Source organism: Limanda limanda, chromosome 13 (genome assembly GCF_963576545.1).
Source record: "Limanda limanda chromosome 13, fLimLim1.1, whole genome shotgun sequence".
Lineage (NCBI taxonomy): Eukaryota > Metazoa > Chordata > Actinopteri > Pleuronectiformes > Pleuronectidae > Limanda > Limanda limanda.
The window spans coordinates 12,687,536-12,711,519 of record NC_083648.1 but is presented as its reverse complement, the minus strand read 5'-3'; the positions used below and the strand labels follow the sequence as shown (position 1 = coordinate 12,711,519).

The window sequence follows — 23,984 nt, the reverse complement described above, 5'->3', positions numbered from 1 at the left end:
TCTCTCTCTCTCTCTCTCTCTCTCTCTCTCTCTCTCTCTCTCTCTCTCTTTCCCTCCACCTTGCTCTCTCTCCCGCTCTCGCTCTAGCTCTCGCTGTCTCTCTTTGTAATGAGAATCTCTCTCTAATTGAGGGAGCTGCAGCGAGCTGGCCGAGGGCGGCCGGGTTAGATTGTGATACTGGCTACGTGACCGTTATGCTGATAGAGGTGGCAGATCAATAATTTAGGCCCTGACCTTAATGGTGGTGTTAAAACGCTCATTCCTCCGGAGTCTGGAGGCCTTAAAGGTGCAGGGTTGGATAAAGCCACGGCTTCGGATGTGGAGGTGGAGTGGGGGATGGTGGGAGAAGCAGATAAGAGGAGAGGTGGAGAAAGACAGAGAGAGGGAGAGTGTGTTTTGCAGTCAGCCCCTCGGTCTGTGAAAGGAGGGATCATGAGTGATGCTTTTTGCCGCTTCTACATTCAGACGCTCACATTGTCACCAACATTCATCCTCTTAGTATCTATATGAATGCCATAAGCTTTTTTTCCTCCCTGTGTTTGGTATCTGGTTGTAATCCGTTCTCATAAGAAATCCTCCACCCTTCCTCACTGATGCACTGAATGCATCAGCAGACACCAGAAGTGAACAAAGACTGCAGTAACGAGTGGGTTTAATCTGGTTCTGGGCTTGTCTTGTGCTCGTAGCTTAAGGCCAGGCACATTGAGGATTCGGACAGCCATCGATTTGATTCTGAGGGACATTAACGTCACAGCCTCATGCGTCTCCCTCTGAATCTCTAAGACCGGACTCATTCCCTGCTGGCAGGATGCAACCATCTCAGCCCCCCCTCCGCCATCCCCCCTCCCTCCCCTGCTCCTCCCCACCCACCCAGCCACCCTTAGGGGATGATATATTAGATATAACCAATTCAATTTTATGCAGCCAGGACAGACGCCCTGGAGACATAAACACACACATTTTTAATACACTCCTCACCAGGAAGCCCAATGCACGAGAGCCTGCGGCTGCCCCGGGTCTCCTCTCACACTCAATTATTAATGTAACGGCCGTAGTGGCTTAATTAAATAATAAAGACAAGCTCACTGCAAAGGAATGGGTCCAAGGACAAGTCGGGAGGAGAGGTAGCTTCTCTAAATGTCTCCTATTGACTTATATGAGAAAGCGTGGCTGTAAACTTGCAATATTGCAGTAAAATTTGACGACCAAATTGTCTATTCTGTGATCAAATATACATCGGTGGTTAACATACTATGTATATGTGGTTTGTTGTGTCCCCATTTTTATACTATCTATTAAAAGAACAGCCACATTCCATTTAAATTGCATCCTGACAGTAATATTTTCTTTTTCCCAGGAATCCTATTTTTAAAAATAAATCATTTGAGGGAGAGGTTTAGACTTTTGGGCTTCAAGTCTCAGATCCGCTCATAAATCAATTGTCTTGAGAGTCGGGTCAAACAGGGGCTCGTGATACCTCAACTACATAAAAAGACTGATTTCTTCAGATTATGGATTCCTGCCACCTCAAGGGCGAGCCGGAGGAAGTGCTCCGTCTCCGATGTGATGAAATGTGGCGTTATCTTTTACTTTGTTTCATTAGATTCACTGGAGATTACACACTCCATCCTCAAAGACTAGATTTTTCCAGCTTTCTAAGATGAGAGATCTTCTGGCCTGGGGCAAAAAAAAAAAAAAAAAAAAATCCCATCTCCCCGTCCCCAGCCTGAATCTTTCTTGGGGTTCACGTCTGTTTTAACTTGCAATTAATTATTCAAATTCATTTTGAAATGCAGGGTTACATTTTGAGTGGCTTGTTCTGAGGCAAAAGCAGTTTTTTTTCTCCCCCTTCCACTAATGGCAAGTAAGCTCCGCCATTAGATTGAAAAATAGGCCCATTGTGTGTGTTGACTTGGTGGCGTACTGCGATGAAGGATTGCGACAAACTGGAGTGTTTAAATCGGCGAATTGAAATTAATGCCCTCTCAAAGCCAGGCTTGCTGACGATACATTAAAGCTAATACTCCAGTGAGGTCGCGCAAATGTTTGTTTATATACACGAGAAAACACTGCGAGGGAATGAAATGATTGGATTTTGCCCAAGTAAACACGTATATTAAAGCGAGAGACAAAAAGAAACAAATTGTATTGCAATGAGGGCGCTCTCTCTGGTTATTGTTCCCTCTTTGTTTTTGAGTCCACTAATCTCTCCTGACATCTTTCATTTAAGGTTGTTGTTTTTTATGGGGATTCTCTTCCTCCTCTTTTTCCACGATTTCACACCTCCTTCCCTTCTTCAAAGTGCGTCCCTCCCTTTTTCGTCCGCTGACACATTGAGACACTTTCAAAGGTCAGGACTCAAGTCTGTCTTGTCACATCACTTATTCAGGCCGCTCTTATTTATTCATGCCACTTTTTGATTTTAATAATTTAACCCAGTGAAATGTTTCTTTCATACAACTGTAAAGTGCTCACGAGGAGCGTCGGCGGAAACATGGTCGTGTGTGTGCGGCTCGGACAATCCTCGGTGTACAGTGTGAGCCGCTGCTGTCAGTGGGAGCCGTAATGTGTATCGATTGAAATAATCCCCCCCCCCACATCGGCTGCGGCCAGAGGACCTCTCAGATGCCCGGGCAAAGAGGCAGAGCCTATAAGAGGCTGCTTTTTGTACTTTTATTTTTTCCTTTTTTAGAATTTACTGCCAGTGGCTGAGAGTGGTATTTATTTTCCTCAGACTCTCCTCTGCGATCCCAGACTTGGCAGAGTGATTTTGTAGAATAGAAACATTATAGACTGTTAGTGTCAAAGTGTTAAATGTGATGTATAGAGCTGTGGGTTTCAGAGGGAGGAGGGTGGACAGGGTTGAGGAGGAGGCGGTAAAGAGGTGAGCACTGCCAGCCATGACTGGAGCAAGGTGCTCATGGGAGAGAGAGGGGGCCATCCACCATGTGAGGGATGGCCGGGTAATGTGGCAGGAGGTAATGGCTTTTCTCAGTCCACTGAAACAGAGGGGAGATCATTAGGGGCCGTCGTGCCGCGCCGTGCCGCAGCGCGCCGTCCGTTTACCCCGACTCTGGGATATAGATATGGAGACGCTCATTGTGTTTGTCTGTCTGTTTTTCTTCGGAGTTCCTTTGCTCCAAAGAGACGAGAGTGTTGGGTTATTTCTGGGCCCTTCTTATTGGGATGGATGGACGCTGGCACTGTGGTGTACAGCTGCACTCTGATATCTCCTCACTAAATACTGCTCCAACTGTCAAAGAACAAGACCTGGTGACCAAAACAAAACTCATTCATCATCTTTGCTATGAACAACTAATTATTACATCCGCCAAAAAGGTTATGTTTTCGTCTGCATTTCTCTGTTTGTTAGAGGGATAACGCACAAAACTACTGGATTGATTTCTACAAAACTTCCGGTCAGGAAAGAACCCATTCATTAGATCTGGTGCTGATCCACATCAGGGTGGAGATGCAGGAATTGTTTTTCACTTTCTTTACCATAGAGAGATGGGGTTTTTTCAACATTTTCATTGATTTCTTCCAGAATAATTCAGGAATCTTGAAAAATCTGAGATGTTTAGGGAACTGATAATAAAGAGTGTGTGAAATTTGGTGGAGTTCCAAATAAACATCAGGATATACTGAATCTAGATGTTCTCGCTACCACCAGCCATTCAGTCACTGGGCACAAAAGTGTTGTTCTCCTTTTAAGAAATAATTACTAAAAACCGTTGTGATCTTAACGCGATTGAACGTGACTGCTGCTTTGTTTCATCAAGGCGATGTCTGACTTTGATCAATTAGGAAAGATCACACTAGTCGTCATAAATTTCATGTGTTACAAGCTACAGCCCAGCACATATCTTTATAGTTCATAAATCAAATCTTAATCAAAAGACAAAATTCTCTTCAGAAGCACAGTTTGAAAAGCGTGTCGACAAAACGGCCTTCAGTTCTCAAAGCAAACGTCTACAGTAAAATGAAGACACCTCCTTTCATCTTTTCCTCGAGGTTACCGTAGTGTTTGGTCTCTGTTTGCGAATCATTACATGTACGTCTTTCAGCAGCGAATTACAACTGCGAGCTTTTATCAAAAGAGCCAAAGTGACTTCAGACGAGACATCTTATTCTGAAAAGGCCATTGTTTCAATCTTCACGCCACACAGATATTTGTGGAACGTTTGTTTGCTTCTCTTTATGGCTGCATGAATGTCTAAACTTTAATTGTGGGGGAAAGACAGCGATGACATGCTTTTTTTGCCACCTGAAATAAAGGTGCGCTTTGTGCATCAGAGAGGAGTCCTCAAAACCGGTTAACAGCACTTTGAGCTGTCGGTCGATTTTTGCCCCGGTGAGCCTCCAGCCCGGCGTGACAGAGAAGATTGGACGTCATTAAGCTCCACACTCTTTCCTCCGTCTGAGGCTCTGTGAAATGGGCTCTGCTGCTGCCAACAGCGCGGCCTGTTATTGTGTATCTCCATCGCTCATGTGAAGTCTCAAAGAGGGGTTTGCGGCACATGAGACCACAGCTGCATATTCATCTTGTCGCGTTGTTTACCTGCTCTGTATTTGGTTTTTCCAGATGTGGTTTTTTTCTCTTCTTCTTTCAGTCCTCACTTGCCCTTGTGTCTCAGCTGAAGGTTGGTGGGGAAGTCACATCTCTAACAAGAAGATTCTCCTCGTGCTGCTGTCAGGGTTTCGTTCTCGGCGTAGGGGGAAAAAAGGGCTTCGGAGAAATATGATCGCTCCTGTAAAATGGACCAATTACTCCCCATTGACAACCTTCAAAGCCCACTTTTATTGGCCGATTCAGCCAAATAAAACTTTATGGCACGAGCGGAAAGGGACGGCGTCATTTTTGCATAGCTTTCCCAAGCCCGGCGTTTATATGATCCCTGTTATTACACCTCTGTGACATTTAAACTTTATTGAACAAGACTTTAAAATCTGTAGGCAGTATATAAAAGATTGAGGAATTTATTTCTTTCAGATGGGAAGAGAGTCCCCCAGCAGTTGAGACCTGATTGGACCAAAGTGGCACGTTTTTAGTTTTTCGATTAAAAAAAAATAAAAATGAATGTCAAGTGAAAAACTTTGTATTGCAGATTTAATTTCTGGAAATAGTAATAATTTTAAATTTTTGATTAACGTCTTAATTTTTTCAGTTTGGGCAGTAAAATGTGTAAAATGGTGAAAAGTGTGCATCATAAGTTTCAATGAAGTTCACATTAATACTGTCAGTTTAATGGGTTTTACATTATGACATCCCCGGATTAACGTTAGAGCTGCAGTGGATCAATTATTTTATTGCTGATTAATGTAGTGTTTGTTTGAATGTTAAGAATTGTAAACACAAACAGAGTTAGGATGTAAAACATTTTTCTGTATGCAGTGAAATGTAAATACCATGTCATTGTACACTATAAATAATTTGGCTTGAACATTTAGATTTGGGGATCGAGGCCATAAAAGGAAAAAGGAAAACAACAAATGTCTGGAACGATATTAAGTAATTTTGCCCGTCTAAATTAAAACACCCATCACAATTTCCTTAAGCCCAAACTTTTATCTTGAAATGTTATATTTAGTCCCAAAACCCCCAGATCTCCATATTTGAGGAGCTGGAATAAGATCAATTTGACCATTTGTGCTTAAAAATGACAATTAAGTACTTCAGATATTTTCTGTCAATCAACCAATAGATGAATTAACCTGTCGTTCCAGCTCTGATCTACACCATCTGAAATATGAATGCGGTACAAGGTCGGTATGAGGCTCGTCTCTAAGCTTTATGTGTCGTGACAGATGAGCTTCCTTCTCAGAAAATAAACGTGTTTCCTTGACGGAGCCAGACGCAGCCAAGCTCCGGCAGGAAAAGGGGGGGGGGAACGGCGCCGGGAGAAAGGTCCTGCCCCCCCCTCTGCGTAATTAAAAGGGGGTGTCTGTCAGGGGCTGCTGCTGCTTTGTGTGGCCCCATATGTTTGGGCGCTGATACAGGGAGGATTATTCTGTTTGGAAGCCTGATAACAGCCTGTTTATAACCTTGGCACAGGCTGGGACCTAATCTGGCAGCGGCACATCTCTACCCCCCCCACCCCATCCCACCATCACCCACCACCACCTCCCGAAATTTTCACAGAAAAAAACCCCATATTGGCTTCTTCTTTTTTGACCCAGAAAGACTTCAGCGTTTCACCTGCATCTCTCGTTCACGTGGACGTTTCCACTCGGCTCGAGTGTCGTGTGAAATGTTGGAATCGAACCTAAAACATCAGATTTGAGGTGTAGTTGAGATTGTGGATGTCAACAGGTGTCGTTTAGCTTGTTTTGGCTGATCACCATTCAACGCTCACAGAAATGAAAATAGACCCCATTTTTTCGTCCAGGTTTTATTTTTTCCCGACTTGTACCGAATAAGTGCAACACTTTTTCACATTTTCTTTTCTGGGCGTCGGTGCTCCCTCTCTGTTGTGAACTCCATTTTAATTTTTAATTTTTTTTATCAGTGGGCTGATTAGTTCGCTCCTTTGTTCTCTGAGTGTATTGCCACTGTACTGCCTTTCATTTGAATTCTGCCCCTGAAAACTGCTTTGTGATTTTAAGTCTTTTGTGATTTTTTTTCCAATAGCAGCTCCCAATTGTTCCTTTTGAAGGCCTAAATTATGCTTTTGCCTTGCTAATTGCTACATGATTGATTTTATGAACTAATTGCACACTAGTTGCTCAGGTTAGACGTCGCATTCTTAGGGAATTATGAAAAACTCCCGCTGTTATATCTAGGATAAATATGACATCAGGTATCGAAGCCTTCTTCAAGTTGAGATGGCCAGTGGTGGAAATGTAAAAAACATTTTACCTCCTTTTTATTCTACTTCATATATTATACAGTAATATTCCACTTTTTATTCCATTACTTATGATGTTTCTACTAGAATTATGTTTTAGATTAAAAAGGCTATAAAAATATCTACAAAAAACATTTACATTGTAATGCATCAATGATAAACAGGCAATAATTTAATTTAAAGTAAGAGCCTTATGACATTTCAATCAACCTTAGAGTAGTTGCTAACATTTATGTACTTTTACTCAAGTTCAATTCTGAATGCCTGATTGCAATTGTGGTATTGCACTTTATAAAAAATATGTGAATACTTCTTCCATCACTGGAGTCGACTGTGTATGAACAACACTTTATGTAGCATATAAATAACAGGAGGGGGAATACAGCTCTCCCACATCCTGAATCACACAATTCTCTGCCATTCGCTGCCTTAAACTCTCACGTTAATAAGATGGTTGCAACCTCCGCTGATGAGTTTCCAGCGCGCTGAATAAAAGTCACTCTCGGTAATGCACTGTTCTATAGTGAGGGCCCTTAACCGGCACACTGCGGGGAGAGGGAGTGCTCGGAGTGGCAGGCAAAGAGAACTGTCAACCTGTCACATTTCTCCCTCCTCTTCCCCCTGATAAATTAAAGTTACACAGTGTGCGTGTTGTAGCAGCGGAAGGCTGTGCAGAAAGCCTGGCTCCTCAGGTCTCAGGAGATAGCTGGCAACTAGGTCAGACTGATAATGTAATCCGCTGACTGGATCCTCAGCCCACTAAATCCAGAGAGAAAAGCATGACAGGAAAAAAAGCGAGAATGTAGGAGGAAAAATAGGAACTTTTATGTGTTGTTGCACTTACTTAGCGTTACCTCTCCGGCTCCGGCTATTGAAGCTTGTAGAGGAATAATGTCCGCGTGGTCTGTTGTGAGGAAATGCGTCATATCCAGCTGGTGTGAGTGTTCACGGTTAATCAAAAAGTGTCATCCATGTCAGTACAGCTCACATTGTCATACAGGAAACCTATACTCCTTTCTCCCTGTGTTATCTTTGCACCGCACTGCACATTCGCGAAAACCAAACAGTATCATGCGAGTCCGCGGGGATTGAGTGACAAGAATAAGTTCCTGCATCAGCAAGGTGCATTTTCATTCCCATGCAGTATTCCAGAGAGGCTCGGTTGGGTCTACTGTGACAACGCTGCCTCCCTGCAGGTGTGGAAATGAAACGGAGCCTATAAATAGCGCCGGGCAGCTGGGATGGAGAGCATTGTAAAGCAGGGGGGAGGCAGCGGGGGAGGAGGAGGACGAAGGGGGGGGGGATTAGAGGTCCAGCTGGGGGTGCAGGTGTGCGGAGGCTGACCGCCAGAATATGAGTGCCGTGTTCACCCAGGGGGCCCGGAGGCAGGAGACTGCAGCTGGAGGCAGACAAGTGGAGAACTGCAAGATACTGTATTATCAAGTTAAATTCATTTAGTGTTTGTGTGACGATACTGAAAAACCAGAAAGAGTCGACAAATAAAAAAACAATAGTGTGTTGCGATGTGTAAATATTTGAAAGGATTAACTGTATTGTCACCTCAGTTAGCGGAACAGTTGAATTAAGGCTTCACAACTATTTATAGGTGATATTGTTTTAATGAGGTACCGGCGGCTCCAGTTTAGAACTGAAAAAAAAGAAATATTATTGTTTCTTTTTTTTTACACAGATGTTAAAAGATCTGGATCTAACAACATGTAGAAGAAGAAAAAATACACGTTTCATCAAATACACTGTTTTTAAAACGAACATGAGCATTTCCTGTCTCTGTAGACTCCCATTTAAAATGCAAAAAAAAAGACAATACATTGAAAAAAGGGACATTTAATATTTTTGGTAGTAACAATACAGTCTTTAGTTTTGTGCTATGCCGGATGAACTGGCTGGAATGAACTGAAAGGGTAACAGAGACAAAGTTTGATGCTGTTTCCATGGTTACAGCTGTCTGACTGTTGGATGCCGAGCTGCTGACTGTGGCTCCGACAGTAAACAGGCCTTCTCCTTCTCTTCTGTGTCTCTGTGCCATCAGGTTCAACCGCTGAAGGCATCATTCAGAGTTTCAGCTCGAATTAAATGAAAATGTTCCAAATCTCTACCTCTGCCAAGGAGGCCATGTTTTCACCAGAGTTTGTTTGTTTGTTTTTAGCTTGTGTATTTGTCAGCAGGATTACAAAAAAAAATGAGGGCACAGAACCAATTTGCTCCAAAGATGGTGACAGGGTGGGACATGGGCCAGCTTCTTTATCTGGGCCACATACAAGAATTCAAGTTAACGTTTTTCATATAGTCACAGTGCTACTAAGCTGTTTTCTATCACACAGCATTCCCACACTGCCTGCACAGCCGTCAGGGGCAACTCCAGGTTTAGTATCTTGCCCAAGGACACTTACTGTAGGTATGCAGATTGGAGGAGTCGGGGATCGAACCACCAACCTTCTTGTTAGTGGACGACCCGTTCAACCACCGCTCCTGATCATCTCGGGCTCTATAGGTGCAAGGTGGAGAATATCGGACAACTTCCTTTTTCCTTTGTATTTTAATTATAGGTGTGTAGAATGGTTTGTCCTTGGTGGAGGTATGAGCTCATTAAGAGCTGTATTCACATCAGTGTGCAACGGTTTGGAAAATATAGGTAATTGTGACCTTACAATACAACATATATATATATATATATATATATATATATATATATATATATATATATATATATATATATATATATATATTCAATAGACTGACACAGTATAATAGAGCAGTAGATTTAAGGTGATTTCAACCGATGCTGCAGTTTGATGTTATTTGAGGTTTTACATTTCATTGACTTTTTTAGTCATTGATTTTTCTTTTTTATAAAGAACACTTAACTATGAGCTGACCACAGCATCGATGCAAGAGCTGCACGAGAGCACAGGCCCTCAGATGGGAACAAAGGAAAAGTCACAAAGTACTCATGTGTGGTGACAGTCAGAGAGGTTTTCACGAGCTTTGGTTATTGTGTTTTTAATAGTTGTCACATCTTCTCTGGCGACATCTGTACGACTCCGCTTTCATTGAAATCACAATAACTCTGTTTCAGATACGCCTGGCGTCCACACTACTCCAGAGTTTTAGAGCTGCATATTAAAAGGGAGAAGTTAGGTAACGCTGCTGGCTGTTTAAACCACCACATGCAGGCTCATGGTAGTAGTGGTCATGTAATGTGTTTTCAGCTGATTCCATTCCAAGATTTGCTGTAGTTTGTGTAGTTTGCTTTGGCAGAGGAGATTTCCCACTGACACAGTGACCCAGATTAAATCCACTGTAGTTTCTGGTCTGCTTGGCTCAAACATGTGAAGGTGCGTCAGTAGAACCGCGACCAGCAGTCCGAGGCGTTTGTGAACAGTGACGTCGATACCAGAACCTGCGACAACAGCACGGAAAGAACTGGGTCAGCATGCATGCAGCAGGAGACCCATGTCATACACGTGTCTCTCATTTGAACGGTGTATTAGCGGTGCTGGGGCGCGTGCTGCTGACGCCACAGGGCTGTCGTTATTTTACATGGCGTTGCTCCTTTCACAGGGAGCAGTGTTGTCTTTATTTTTTAAAATCAACCCTCCGATTTTAGAGCAGAATACGTTCCTCTCATTCCCGACGGATCACTCGATTTGCTTTTCATGTAAACGACGTCTAGCACTTACACGCCGCTGTTTGCATTAATGCATTAATTCCTCAGCGCTATGTGCTTTTTGTAGCTGGAGGCAAAATGACACATTCTCATCAAAACCGCACTCCCCCGCTCGCAGTCCCACTCCACGTCTCAGCGCTGATTGACAGCAGGAGCTCCCACTGACCCACTATTCTGCTACAGTGGGACAGTCCCACAGGCTTGTGATTAATGACCAGGACTTCTACGCTGGTGGTGTGGTAGTCCTGGCTGCCAGGCCACTTAGACTGCCTGGACCACTACCTCTGTACACACACACACACACACACACACACACACACACACACACACACACACACACACACACACACACACACACACACACACACAGACACACACACACACACACATTCACACTCGCTTTCTCTCTCTCTCTCTCTCTCTCTCTCTCTCTCTCTCTCTCTCTCTCTCTCTCTCTCTTCTCTCTCTCTCTCTCTCTCTCTCTCTCTCTCTCTCACTCTCTCACTCTCTCACTCTCTCCCTCTCACTCTCTCTCTTTTCTGCCTTCAGGCATTGCATCGTAATAATCATTGTTACAGCTGTAAACCTTTGTCCTAAGTTGACCCCTTCCGACACATGCACAGACACACACACACACACACACACACACACACACACACACACACACACACACACACACACACACACACACACACACACACACACACACACACACTTCACACACTTGTCACAGCATCACCATGAACTCACATTCACAAGAAGCTGCAGCTTTTCAACAACAACATTAGTCAAATTATATTTGCATTATTTCTGCATTAGAACATTTCTTTTTTTAATTTTTTTTATTTCTGGCATTGTTACGTCACATGTGTGAAGCTACAAACAGGTTGTTATTGGATGTTAACAAAGATATGAAGAGAAATATCTCTGTATGATACGCAGCTGCTCTCTCACTCTCTAATGGACAGTGATCCCTCACATTGTTTTCCTCTCCTGACAGCCGGGGGCAGGCCGAGCATCACTAGTCTTTTGAACACCAGGCCTGGCAAAACACTAAACCTCCCAGGGATTTCCATAGTTATGACAGGGCACAAACAAAGTGCACACGCAGCAAAACAAAGTCGCTTTGACTTATGCTGCCTTGATGGGAAGCTCCCTGATAAATGCAGCAGGAGACGAATGTAGATTTCTTTCCCGGAACAAATCTCTCAAGTGTTGAAATGTTAATTGCACCTTGAAGCCGATCGAGCATTTGGATGGCAGCGGTCCACCTGCCAGATTCTAAAATGCAACTTTGTGCTGGAGATGTATTTTAATGACTATAGAGAATCACTTGTTAATAACTGGGTGTGGAGTTTTGTAGTTTGGGTTATTGATCAAATAAAAAAACACTAATGTGGTATTAGATTTTTGCTACTTTGTATAAATGTATATTCATGTTTAATTATAAACTTACTATCATTGGGCTTTTGGCTACTGTCTGGACAAAGCACTCAATTTACAGATGTTCTTAGCTTTGAGAAATAGTGGTGGCTTATTGTTTCCATTTTCTCACTTTCTGGAACATAAAACTGGAATCAATTCATCATTGAGTTTTTGGAATAAAATTAATCTGCATATATTTGAATAAATGATGAATCCATTGTTTTGGTGATTTGTCAAGGGGCAAGTGACGAATATTCGCTGGATACAATTTCCCAGAGGATTGTAGACTGCATATCTCTCTGTCAAGGCCCAACAGTCAACTTAAATTAAAACAAGCCGTACAGCTAAGGCCACATTACGCTTCTCAGCTGCACATTGTTGGTAGTTGCAGGTTTTTACCTCTATTTGTTACCGAACAGCAGTTGAAAAAAGCATTTAAATGAACGAGATCCAGCTTTTCATGGTGAATCTGTCTGCTAGTCTCTGTGTCATCCTGTTAACTCACAAGCAAACAGACACAGGTCGACGTAACAATTATTCAATTGAGGAAATAATCTGCCGCTTGATGGATAATGGGCATATCTGAGAGTCGCCGTCCTGGACGAATCAATAATTCAAGTTGTCAGCATTTGCAGCCGTCATATTGGCCTGTAATGTCATTCTCGGGACCCGCCGCACTGACAATGTTCTAGATGGTCTTATAGTTTAGCCATGGTTTGTCATGGGACAACAGTAGTGTCCTCTGTAGTCTTATGAGAGTGTGATCTGAGCTTGTGAGGAGCTTCAGGGCTTCTGCTGCACAGAAACTTAGACGGGAGAGAAGATCTAAAAGCTGATGACGATTTAACCCATAAAACCAGGATCAGCGTTTATCAGGGTTCAAGTCGCCTGTCGATTCCTCGGTTGTACCTTCTGATGCAACCTTTCCTCTGACCTGAGATGCTCAGTTTGAATCGTATCTAAACATAGACAAGACAATGGGATCATATCTTCTCAAAGAGGAGGCACAGGCATATGGCTAACATTATTACCATGCCATTCAAAGTGACCACTTGTGCTTTATGAAGAGGAGCATTGTCATCAAGGAAGATATCGGTCCCGGTGGAGATGAAATGCATCACAGGATAATCTAAGTAAGCACTCAGGATCTTTTTTTAAAGGTAGAAGGGGGATAGTGCAGACTCAACCGTGTGGGTCTGTGCAGGATAATAATCGTGTGTGTGTGTGTTTCTGTTCTCTGAATGATGTGGGTGGGAGGTTTATTCTTCCAGAGAGGCAAACTACACACGCCGGGGCTCTCCTCATCGCAGCGCTGCGTAAAAATGCATGTTCACATGTTGTCGAGTGAAAGCCGAGCACAGCGAAGCAGAACCACGAGCGCTATTGTCTAAGAGAGGCCATATGGTGGGTGTCCTTGTGCGGTAGCTTAAGGGACTCTCTCTCCCGGAGATGAGACAGTTCTGTTTCGATGCAAACGTCCTCTCTCTCTCTCTCCGGTGTGTGCGTTTGTCAGACCCTGCCCCATCACCCACCTCGGAGATTTCCACAGTTCCCAACAGACCCCGCGGACAACCCAGGTAGACCTAAACAATTACACGTCCTCTGCGTCCCCCCCCCCGTCCCCCCCCTCCCGTCAAAGAGCCCACCCCCTACTTGTCGAGCCGTGCTCCCTGCCTCCAGATGTGGCTTAATTTACTGCGACTCTGCTAATTGCTGTAATTAAGGATTAATTACTGTTAATTACCTTCGCATAAACTCATCACCAGTCAAAGAGCGGAGCCTTATGAAATGTGCCATGCACGGGAATGCACACCGCAAGGGACGTGAGGAGGATTGTGTTGCTGGACCTCTTGTTTGGTGTCTTGTCCCGGTGCGTGGGGAGCGCTTGTAGGTTAACAGTTTGGGGCAGGACGCTAACTGTCACGCACCATCCCCCCCCCCCCCGAATCCGGAGGCCTTACACGGCATCTCCGCAGCAACCGTTGCCAGGGACGCCTTCACCACGCTGTTATTTCATTAGAGGCTGGGATTTACTTGTGGGAAAGTGGAAGACAAATTCGACACAATAAGGAAGTCAGTGTAAAATTGTCATCAATAATATGTATTATATCCTGTAACTAAATTCTATAGCAAGCCCTTAAACCTTAAACTGGGGCGGTGTGGCCTAGGGGGTAGAGTGGGCGTTTTCCAACAGGAAGGTTGCTGGTTCAATCCCCACTCTTCCCCATTTGCAGGCCGAAGTGTCCTTGGCAAGATACTGAACCCCTTGATGGCCCCTCATAAACGTTGAGTGTACTAAAAATGTAATTCGCTTTGGACAAAAGCGTCAGCTCAATGACATGTAATGTAAACCAATATATTATGGTGTGGATCAGAATCAGAGGCATGATCCGGGATTTGTTTCCAGTCTTTAATATTGCCAGATTGCTTGGGAAGGCATTCACATTTTAATTTTTTTCTCAGAAAAGAATTCATGGATCTTGATAAAAGATTCGGACATATTTAAGAGGTTTTTATCGATGAGTTTGTGCAAGTTGGTGCAGATGAGATGAAATCAGGATGCAGTGAGTTTAAATATGGTTTCATAAGCGTACTCTGGTGTGGTGGTGGAGTGATTGCACTGCAGTGAACATCATTCTACATACACTTGTAAGACGTGCTGTGCCATCACTAATTGCTGCATAAAACGGGTGAGGAAGTGGGTCAGACAGTTGCTGACATTGTCGGATGCTGCCCCTCTTCCACCGATGCCGTGTTGAGGAGGACAGGCAGCTGAAGACGCTGACCGTGTAAATGCATGTCCCCGGTTCTAATCCCAGGGAGCTCTCTGATCACCTGCCCACGACTAAATAAAGGTTAAAATGCTAAATATCACTTTAGAACAATAAAGCACCTGGTGCCTGTTCAAAAACGTCCCCTGTAGGTAGTGGAGTAATGAGTCATATTTACATTTACAGTTTATGTGGCAGTTTATATGACATTGTTATTTATGGCCTGTGTTCATTTTTTCATCACATCAAGTAGCAGTTATAGGAAAGCGATGTCCGAGGCTTCCTCACAGTTGGAGCTGAACTTCCGCATGTTCTCTGCAATCAGGAATACACCCGCCGAGTTTGAAGCTGAAGGGACGTTGTCAGGCAAAAGAAAAGACACAGAGACACAGATTCACAGATGTATTTTGCTCAAACTCCATCTATAAGTTGTTGTGATCGGGGATTTGTTTACCTAGTGTTCTCCCAATAGAGACGTCTTTGTCTCCTTGCAGACAGGCTGACTGTGCAGCTCTCCGCTCCACGAGCTTGTGACTTCTCCTCAGCTCCTCAGCCGCTGCAGCCTGGAGCTGTTCCAACAGCACGGACTGAGCACGGGTTTGATTCAGTCAAGAGGATATATATATTTTAAGACACCTTGAGAAAGACTGACAGCCGCGGGGGCCACTGTATTGTCTATTTTGAATAATTAATTATTTTAATGAAGGGTTTTTAAATGGGAGTGCTCTGCAGTGGTGGCGGGGCGGTGCTCGGAATGCTCTTCTCCTCTGGCGCCTCACTGCCTCATTATCAGGCCAGCCCCTCAGGCCTCAAACTGGCCTGCTTAAGCCTCCGATGATGACGATAATTACCGTTATTAGGAGTAGCTGCAGGGGGAACTTGTACTGAAAAACACCAAGCTGAGTTCTTGCCTCGCTTTCTGCCGCCGCCGCCGCTGCCGCATGAGGAACTGCCGATCGCCGGTGGAGAAAGCCAGAGAGGGAGAGACAGAGAGACAGAGGGAGAGGAGAGGAGAAAAAAAAGAAAAGAGGAGGGGATGAGGGGAGCGGCCACCAAATCCGCCTAATGTGACGCCTGTCAGCTCGTCTCCCACCAGCTGTCACCTCCCAAATGCACTTGGGTTCATTTTTTTAATTGACACCTCGCTTTCCTATTCCATTTCTATTTTTCGCCTTTCATTCTCCCTCCATCACTCTCTTCCCCTCCTCGGCGCCGCGATCCACATCTCCTCGTCTCTGCCTGTCCCTCCAGTGTTTCTTTGGTGTTTTTCCTTGTCCTTGGCATACCCCACCCCACTCCTCTCTCTCTCTCTCTCCCCCCGCCGCCCAGTGTCAGATACAACACTCCAGCTCTTGCCCCCTTTTCCGCACATGATACTTGAGATGGCTGATAAAACATAAAGCTGTTTTAGAGCTACTTTATGACTATGCCCTTGTGTACTGAGGCTGTACAGCTTCCCATTATCTGGTGATGGAGGGAACATTTTGGGCCTGAGAAAGTTTCCCAGGAGTTCACGACGAGACCACAAATCTAAGCTTCGGCCTCACGCCGCACAGCGTTTTTAAGGACAATTTAAACATCGCCATGTTGAAAGTATAATAATAGTTTCCGCTGCATAGATTTCATCGTGAGCTATGATTAGCAATCTCATAATTATTGTGCTTTCTTTATTAAAGCCGGGATTCAATTCACTAGAAATGACGGTATATACTGTAAATTGGATATAACAAGGCATAATGCTCATTTGGTGTTCTCAGTAACGATAATAGTGTTGTTTAGCAGTGTAGTTTATCCCTACTGTGTGGGTCAGCATTAAGTATGGCACAGTGCTGCATAATGAGGATTGCTTCAATGGTAATTTAGGCCTGAACCTAAAATACTAATCATAGCCGTGAACAGAAAACATGGAGTTCTGACCTCAACACAGGAGGTTGTGTTTGTTTGTTTGTTTGTGTGACTGGATGGATTACCAGGACACTTGGTGGAAGGAGGCTTTATTAGTCAGAGGAGACCTCATTATGTTTCTGTGCGGATCTGGATTAGGGGGCAGACACTTTCACCAATTTCCCAGGGAATAATTCATGGATCTCGATGAAAAAATCTGGCATATTTACAGGATTGGTATGTATATAGGTGTGTGTGTGTGACTCTGCATAGCCTGATTGAATTCATGGGGACTGTTGGACCTTGGCAATGGTCGTCTAAGTTTGTTAGTCTGTGGGTTCGCAGGACTACACAAAAACTACTGGATATATTTCCACACAACTTGGTGTAACAATGTTGCATAAGTCAGGTAAGAAGCCGTGAATTCTTGGAGTGAATATGAATCAGGGGCCAGATCATGGAATTTTTTATTACTGTCTTTATTTTTAAATGTAGCTTTTGTTATTTTCACCAATTTTGTTATTCATGTTACATGATGATGAAAATCTGAGATGTTAAGGGCACTGATATTTATGAGTGTGTGCAATTTGGTGCAGATCCAAAAAAAAAACTGGATCTAGTGAATTTACATGTGGTTTCACAGTGGGACTGTTGGGCCATGAGCTGATTAGTCAATGGAACGGAAATAACGATGAACTGAAGCCTTGTTTTTTTTCATTGATCAGAGAGTCTCTGAGTTTCGAAAACTTTCAGTTTGAATGAAGAAAAATCTCCAGGTTGTAGAGTAAGAAAGAAGAGACCTCACCGGACCTATGCCTGTGTCTGGTCAAGTTGCATTGTGGGTAATGTAGTGCTCTCACACTTTAATAGACTCTCAATTTCGGGAACAGTTACGTACAGAGACAGTATAGTCTATTTCAAGATAGACTAATACAAAATTGAGATTTGTGCATTTGTTTTCATGGACAAGACTTGGACATTAGCTGGAATTAGCAATCTTAGTATGATGGTGCTTTCTTTATTAAAGCCCCGACACAGTTTGGTACAAATGACCACATATTGACTGAATTGCATATAATGCAATGCTTCCTCCCGTGTTCCCAGTAATGATAATAGCATTGCTTATAGAAGTGTAGTTTACCCCTGCAGTGTGGGTCAGTGTGAAATATGGAACAGCGCCGGGTCCTATGGAGACGGCTTTATTGGACTCGTATCAAACCCAGAAGAGAGCGAGACGCTGAACTCCTTGAAGCAGCAGAGAGTGGGGGGGGGGGGGGTGGGGGGGGGGGGTTGTATTAGTGATACTTGTCATGTCTGCTGTAAATCACGCTGCTTCTTTTTTTTTTCCAGGTTCCTGCTTGTTGTTGTTTTGTCTCAGAATGCTGTGTGGCAGGGATGAATGGTGGTGATGTTACATTATCATGTGGCTGTCGCTTTCACTCCTGCTGACTGGTCTGTGACAGGCCCACACACACACACACACACACACACACACACACACACACACACACACACACACGGTTGTGTCACGAGCAGACCTGATTTATTAACTGCTGAAACCCTAGATGACGTGTGCCCACACAATCGATAGACGGAGCAGCCACTGCCTGCCTCTCTCTGGGGTCATGTGATGTGGAAAGGAGCTAAGACGCACACGTACACACACACACAGACACACACAGACACACACACACACACACACACACACACACACATATACGCCACAGTGCTGCGGAGTGCATTGCATTACTGTATTGATGGGAAATGGATCCAGTCCATAGCTGGCTGCCAGTCAGAGGCAAGCAGGGTAAACTTTCATCATGGCTGTCAGGGACATCACTGCTGCCTTGTTTGACCGTAAATCTCCCTAATTGTGACAGAATACTTCAACATCATTAATTAAACATGTTTTCATTTAAAAGCACTCGCAGGGCGCCAGGCTGGGTGCTCAGGGTAGACTGCCAATGTGCACGGCTGTGTACTTAGCCTGTGTGTGTGTATGTGTGTGTGTGTGTTTGCATGTGTGCACCTTTATCCTGCCTGTACGAGTGGGTGGCTTAATCGTCATGTTTATTTACACTGCAGTTGTCTGCAAACAGCAGGCAGTTTGGCGATGGGCATGAGCCAGCTCTTAAGGAAGTAAAGCAGCGGAAATTAATTTTGTCAATAACCAAAACAAAGGCTTATTCTTAGAGTCCCATTTATTATTCAGGAAGCGGCTCGAGAATTGTTTATGATACGTATTCATTTTTTATGCCTTGCCTTTTTGGGTTTAGTGGCCCACATCTCAGGGAGGGAATTATACAAGAGTGTGCACAAAGAGAAGGAAAGAAGAGGAGAGGAGGGAGGAGGGGAGGGAGGGAGGGAGGGAGGAAGGGAGGGAGGGAGGGAGGAGGCGACGGAGAGGAGGAATTGTGTCCTCTCATTGTTCAATTAAGTCTGTCGGTAATGATCAAGATGAGATGATGGCCATCTTCTTTTTATAGATACTAATCTGAGGCCGTCCGTGGAGTGAGAGAATGGCGGAGCGGGTGGGGGGGGTTCCATACCTTTGTTGCTACGATAGACTTTAACGTGTGTATAAAAGGATCTTGGTGTTCAAGTGTTGGGGGGAGCATGTGATGTATTGTAATGGAGGGCAATTCCCTCTGTCAGGTGATTATGTTAATGCATAGTCCACGGCTGCAGAGTTCACAACAAGCAGCCTGACTGGCATTGAGGTCTAATCGATTTCATTGCTATTACTGAACAGAAATAAATAAAGCTGATGGCTGTGGTTAGGGCAATTATGCCACAGCACAGTGAATTGTTTGATTTTCCTTATTAATTGTATTTATTTAATCCATTTCATGCTTTTAGTTGTGCACTCGGGGACTTGGAGCGAATGAATAAATCACTCTCAGGCTCATTAGATTCCCCCTCTGGTTGGGATGTGCCACTATTTTGTCAGAATCAAATTGGCGAGTGTTGTAATTTCCCGCCGGTGTGATTCACATGAAAAATATCCACAGATTCATCTACCTGCACATGTGCACCGCCGCCCACACACACACACACACACACAGACACACACACACATGCATCTGCTCCCCACCTGAACTCTTGACCTTTTCCAGCCGTCTGATAGCCATTGACATTTGCCTCTTGAGCTGAGCTTGCTCACGTGTTGGAGCTGATGGGAATGGATGATGTTATTGCTGGAGGAGAAGAAGAAAGGGAAGGAAAGAAGGGAAGGGCGGCAGGGGGGGTTGAAAATCAGAGGATAGACGACGAGCTTCCCAAGCTTCCCCCAGGAATCCATCTGGACCCCCCGCTCACCAGAAAGGTCACAGGGCGACTCAACCTTACATCCTCATTACAAAGGAGCCGTCTCTGTGACTGGAGAGCATGCGTGGGGCTGCAGTGTGGCTCTTACTGCTCTGTCACACAACCTGTCATTTAGCGTCACTGTCTACAGTCGTCATGGAGGAGACAGTCGCGCTGGGTCGTCCTCCTGAAAGGTTTTGATAGATGCCTGGATTAAATTTGTCGTATGAAAAATGTGGTGGCAGCTTTGCCTTTGTCCTTGAAGACAGTGGATGGAATGGAGGGCTGCACCTGGTCGGCTGTTTTCAGCACCTCGGAGAAAAGCAGGCCACTCTGCTGCTTTACCGAGGGAGCCTTCTAGTGGCAGAGAGAGGCAGGGCAGGCCATCCGGGGCCTAAACATAACAACATGCTCAAACACCTGTGTGTTAATCTCCAGCATGGAGTCAAAATAGCGTTATGGAGTCAGCAGTATAAAGGCTTTTTATCTTTGCCTGAGTGGAGTCTGTGTCTATGGCTCTCAAAATATCTTGTGTGCAAGAATGAATCTGATTTGCACGTGTGTGTGGTTTTTGCGTGTCCTTCTCAGCAGACTGTCTTTGCTGAGGTCAGGCTGCTGAGAAGCGATCACCCGTAGACTCACTGTTTTGGTTCAAATCCCCAAACTAATGTACAAACAGACCTAAGTATCAGTTGTTAAACAGTCCTTCTTCATTCAGGACCCCTGACACTGGGACTTTATGTGTGGCGGTTACAATGTGAGGAAGGGGTGTCACTATGCAGCGGCATTAATGATAACTCTGATATTTAAAAAATAAATAGTGATATTATAAAATCATGCAAATAATCTAGGACCTTAAATGATGTCTGTTTCCTGCTTCACACCTCAGAATTATCTGTTTGTTTTATATTGTGTGTAATTAATTTGCCAATTAGAACGGCACTCAGAGTGCACACCTCCGCCAAGGCCCAGCAGTCCCCTTATAAAACCACTTTAAAATTAATTAGATCCAGATTTTTATTTGGATCTGCACCAAATTCTTCCCTCAACCCATCCTTCCACCAAGGTTTGTGGAAATCTGTCCCGTAGTTTTGGTGTTAACAACCACCAACCATCAGAAAGTGTTGAAAACATTACCTCCTTAAAATTCATTTTGTGTTTTATTCATGTCAAAACGTGCTGAATTACTGAATTCTAATGAGTGCAAATCACGTGGTAGTAAATTATGAAAGTTTAACCTTTTCTATTCTTTGCTATTTCTATCTAAGCACGTTTATATTTCTAATTTGTGCATCGTCATCTTTGTGTTACTTGATTCAGCTCCGGCTAATTTTCGGCACTGATTTATTTGAGACATTAATGCTCTGTGTCACACTTGTGTCATTAGTTTGTTTTTTGCTTTGTAGGCAACATCTGACGAGATAATAAAGCCATCAGGACAATATAAAATAAAGCCAGAAACTGAACATAGTCTGAGCATAAGGAGGGCAATGAAAGATGAACTGTGGTGGAAGGCTGTGTTAATTTCTTACATGAAATGATAGTCAGAATCGATGAAATGATAGTTTTACGACCTTCCTTAGCTGCCAGCCTGTGTGAGGCTGCAGGTTTTTATCGCACAGACTTGAACTATTAAAACGACGGCCATATTTCAGGGAGTTCACTTTGGTCGGCTGGACCAGAGGGAAAGAACACTCCTGCGTTTCAGTCACCGTAAAAATTCATCTGCCTTGTTATTCAGTCACTTGGTTCACCTTAAATGTAAATCTTCAAAAACACAAATTAGACTTTTCGGTGGCGTGGTGTTGACGTCATCTCCTTCTTGTCCTCCACAGTGCTCAGTATCCGAGGCGCCCAGGAGGAGGAGCCTCCAGATCCACAGCTGATGCGACTGGACAACATGCTGCTGGCGGAGGGCGTGGCTGGCCCGGAGAAAGGTGGGGGGGCGGCAGCCGCTGCAGCTGCCGCGGCGGCCGCCGGAGGCGTCGGCGCCGACAACTCAGCAGAACACTCCGACTATCGGGCCAAGCTGTCGCAGATCCGAGGAATTTACCACACAGAGCTGGAGAAGTACGAACAGGTGGGTCTATGAAGATTGGCTTTCAATATAATTAAATAATATATATATTTTTAATTTTTATACAGTTATATCATAAATACATTTATTTTATGCTCAAATTTCAGTCCGCCCCACATTTTGGTCAATAAGGTGAAAACTCTTTATTTCAAAGCTAACAGTACCAGAGCAACAAAGGTCTTGGGCCAGATGTAAACCACATAAACTACAAACATTCCAGGTGTTCAAAATAAAGTTTTAAAAACTAAAATATGTAATATTTACTTGTTATATTGAAGGGCAGCATGAACCTCAGTCATTAAAAAATAGCTTTTGTTTTTTGTATCTGTCTGCCGGTCTTGCCACAGACAAATGATGTTGTTTATGCATTGCTATCGTCACATGTGTTTCTTGTTACACGATGCTAATAGATAGTTTTAACATTTAGCAGTTGTCAAGACAACTGCTCTGATTTAACTGCATCTCTGGATTGAAATGTAAACAATTATCACTTTAAAAGGAGAGTAAATCTTACACCTACTGTATATGTAAACACATTGTGTTCCGAACAGTGGGGGTCAATCTGTATGGACCTACAGAAAACTCTTATCAGCCTCTCGCTGAGTCTGGTCAGGTGCCAAATCGAGACAATTGTACCTAGTTTGTTTCTGCCTGTTTGTTTACGGGGTCAAAACAGATGAAAGCACTGATTATCTTCACTGTCCTTTAAACACAAGATTTAATTCTGTCTTAAAGCGCCAGTGTGTCGGGTTTATTGCCAGAATAGAAGAGTTATACTGAAGTGAATTGAAGAAATTGTGAGAGTCAATATTATGTTTTTGGCCTCTTGTTCAGCACCTCTTCTCTTTTCCTCTTTTGGTCAATTCATCCTGAGATAATCTGCGTTCCGTGCCCATTAATCGGAGCACGCTGGCATAAAGGATGGATGAGATATAAGTATAATGCTCTTGCAATCAGCTCTCACAGGCCAACTCGTGACAAGCCGAGCTTTCAGAGATGTTATCTTCAGCAGCCAAGCAGCCGTTGTATCAGTCACACACCAGCTCTCTTCCAAAGACTGTAACTCCTTGTCATTCCCTCGGAAGTCAAAGCACGCTGGGTTTGTCATCTTCTCCGAAGGAAGGCGAGTCATCGCTAACTGTCACAGTCAATATACACCTGAGCATTTTTGTGTCACCGCGCTACGTACACCTCGCGCTCACGTGTGAGTGAGTGGTGTCTGCCGGGTGTGCGCGAGCAGAACGGCGGCGCGGTGCATCACTTTGACTGACGTAACCCCGGTGTTGACAAGCAACAGACACCTTGACTCTGAATGCAGTCATATCCAGTGACTGATTCAGACGGGGGGGGGGGACGACGACGAGGTAGACTGAAAGATGGAGTGAACAGAGGGTGAGACGGTTTGAACCTCTTGAATGTGAACGAGACTGAAAGCCGGCTGTCATTTTACATTTCTCTTCACTTGTCACATTTTCTCTCCCATTGAAGAGAAGCCTTTTTAATATTCACAGTGCTGCGAGTCCTGCTGACGCCGCCGTACGACTGCGCCGCCGCCACGTTTGTTTGACGTGAAACAGCGTGTGGCGTGTGCTGCTTTAATCCCGACTGCTCTTATTACCCCCTAACACCGTTGCTGTACTGTCAGCTCCTGCAAGGCCCAGTAGCGGCAAAGTTGCAGCCTCTCCAGAATCCAATTTCACCCTTTTGTTCTGTCTGAAGCTGCTGAGCGTCGGTGATAGTTATTCTTTTTATGAATCCTGTCTGTCTGTGCGTCCAGGCGTGCAATGAGTTCACCACCCATGTGATGAACCTGCTGAGGGAGCAGTCTCGAACACGACCCATCTCGCCCAAAGAGATCGAGCGCATGGTCAGCATCATTCACCGCAAGTTCAGCTCCATCCAGATGCAGCTGAAGCAGAGCACCTGCGAGGCTGTCATGATCCTGCGCTCACGCTTCCTCGATGCCAGGTCGGTGTGTCTCTGTG

The 23,984-nt window shown here is 44.3% G+C and overlaps 1 protein-coding gene across 2 annotated transcripts in view; it reads left to right on the top strand.

The window, feature by feature from the left end:
- Window positions 1-23,984, top strand: part of pbx1a (pre-B-cell leukemia homeobox 1a) — a 49,017-nt gene that overhangs the window by 16,498 nt on the left and 8,535 nt on the right. For both annotated transcript variants that reach the window (XM_061084508.1, XM_061084507.1), the window contains exons 3-4: window positions 21,758-22,002; window positions 23,777-23,967. In XM_061084508.1, the coding sequence (XP_060940491.1) occupies window positions 21,758-22,002; window positions 23,777-23,967 (436 nt within the window). The remainder of the gene's footprint in view (window positions 1-21,757; window positions 22,003-23,776; window positions 23,968-23,984) is intronic.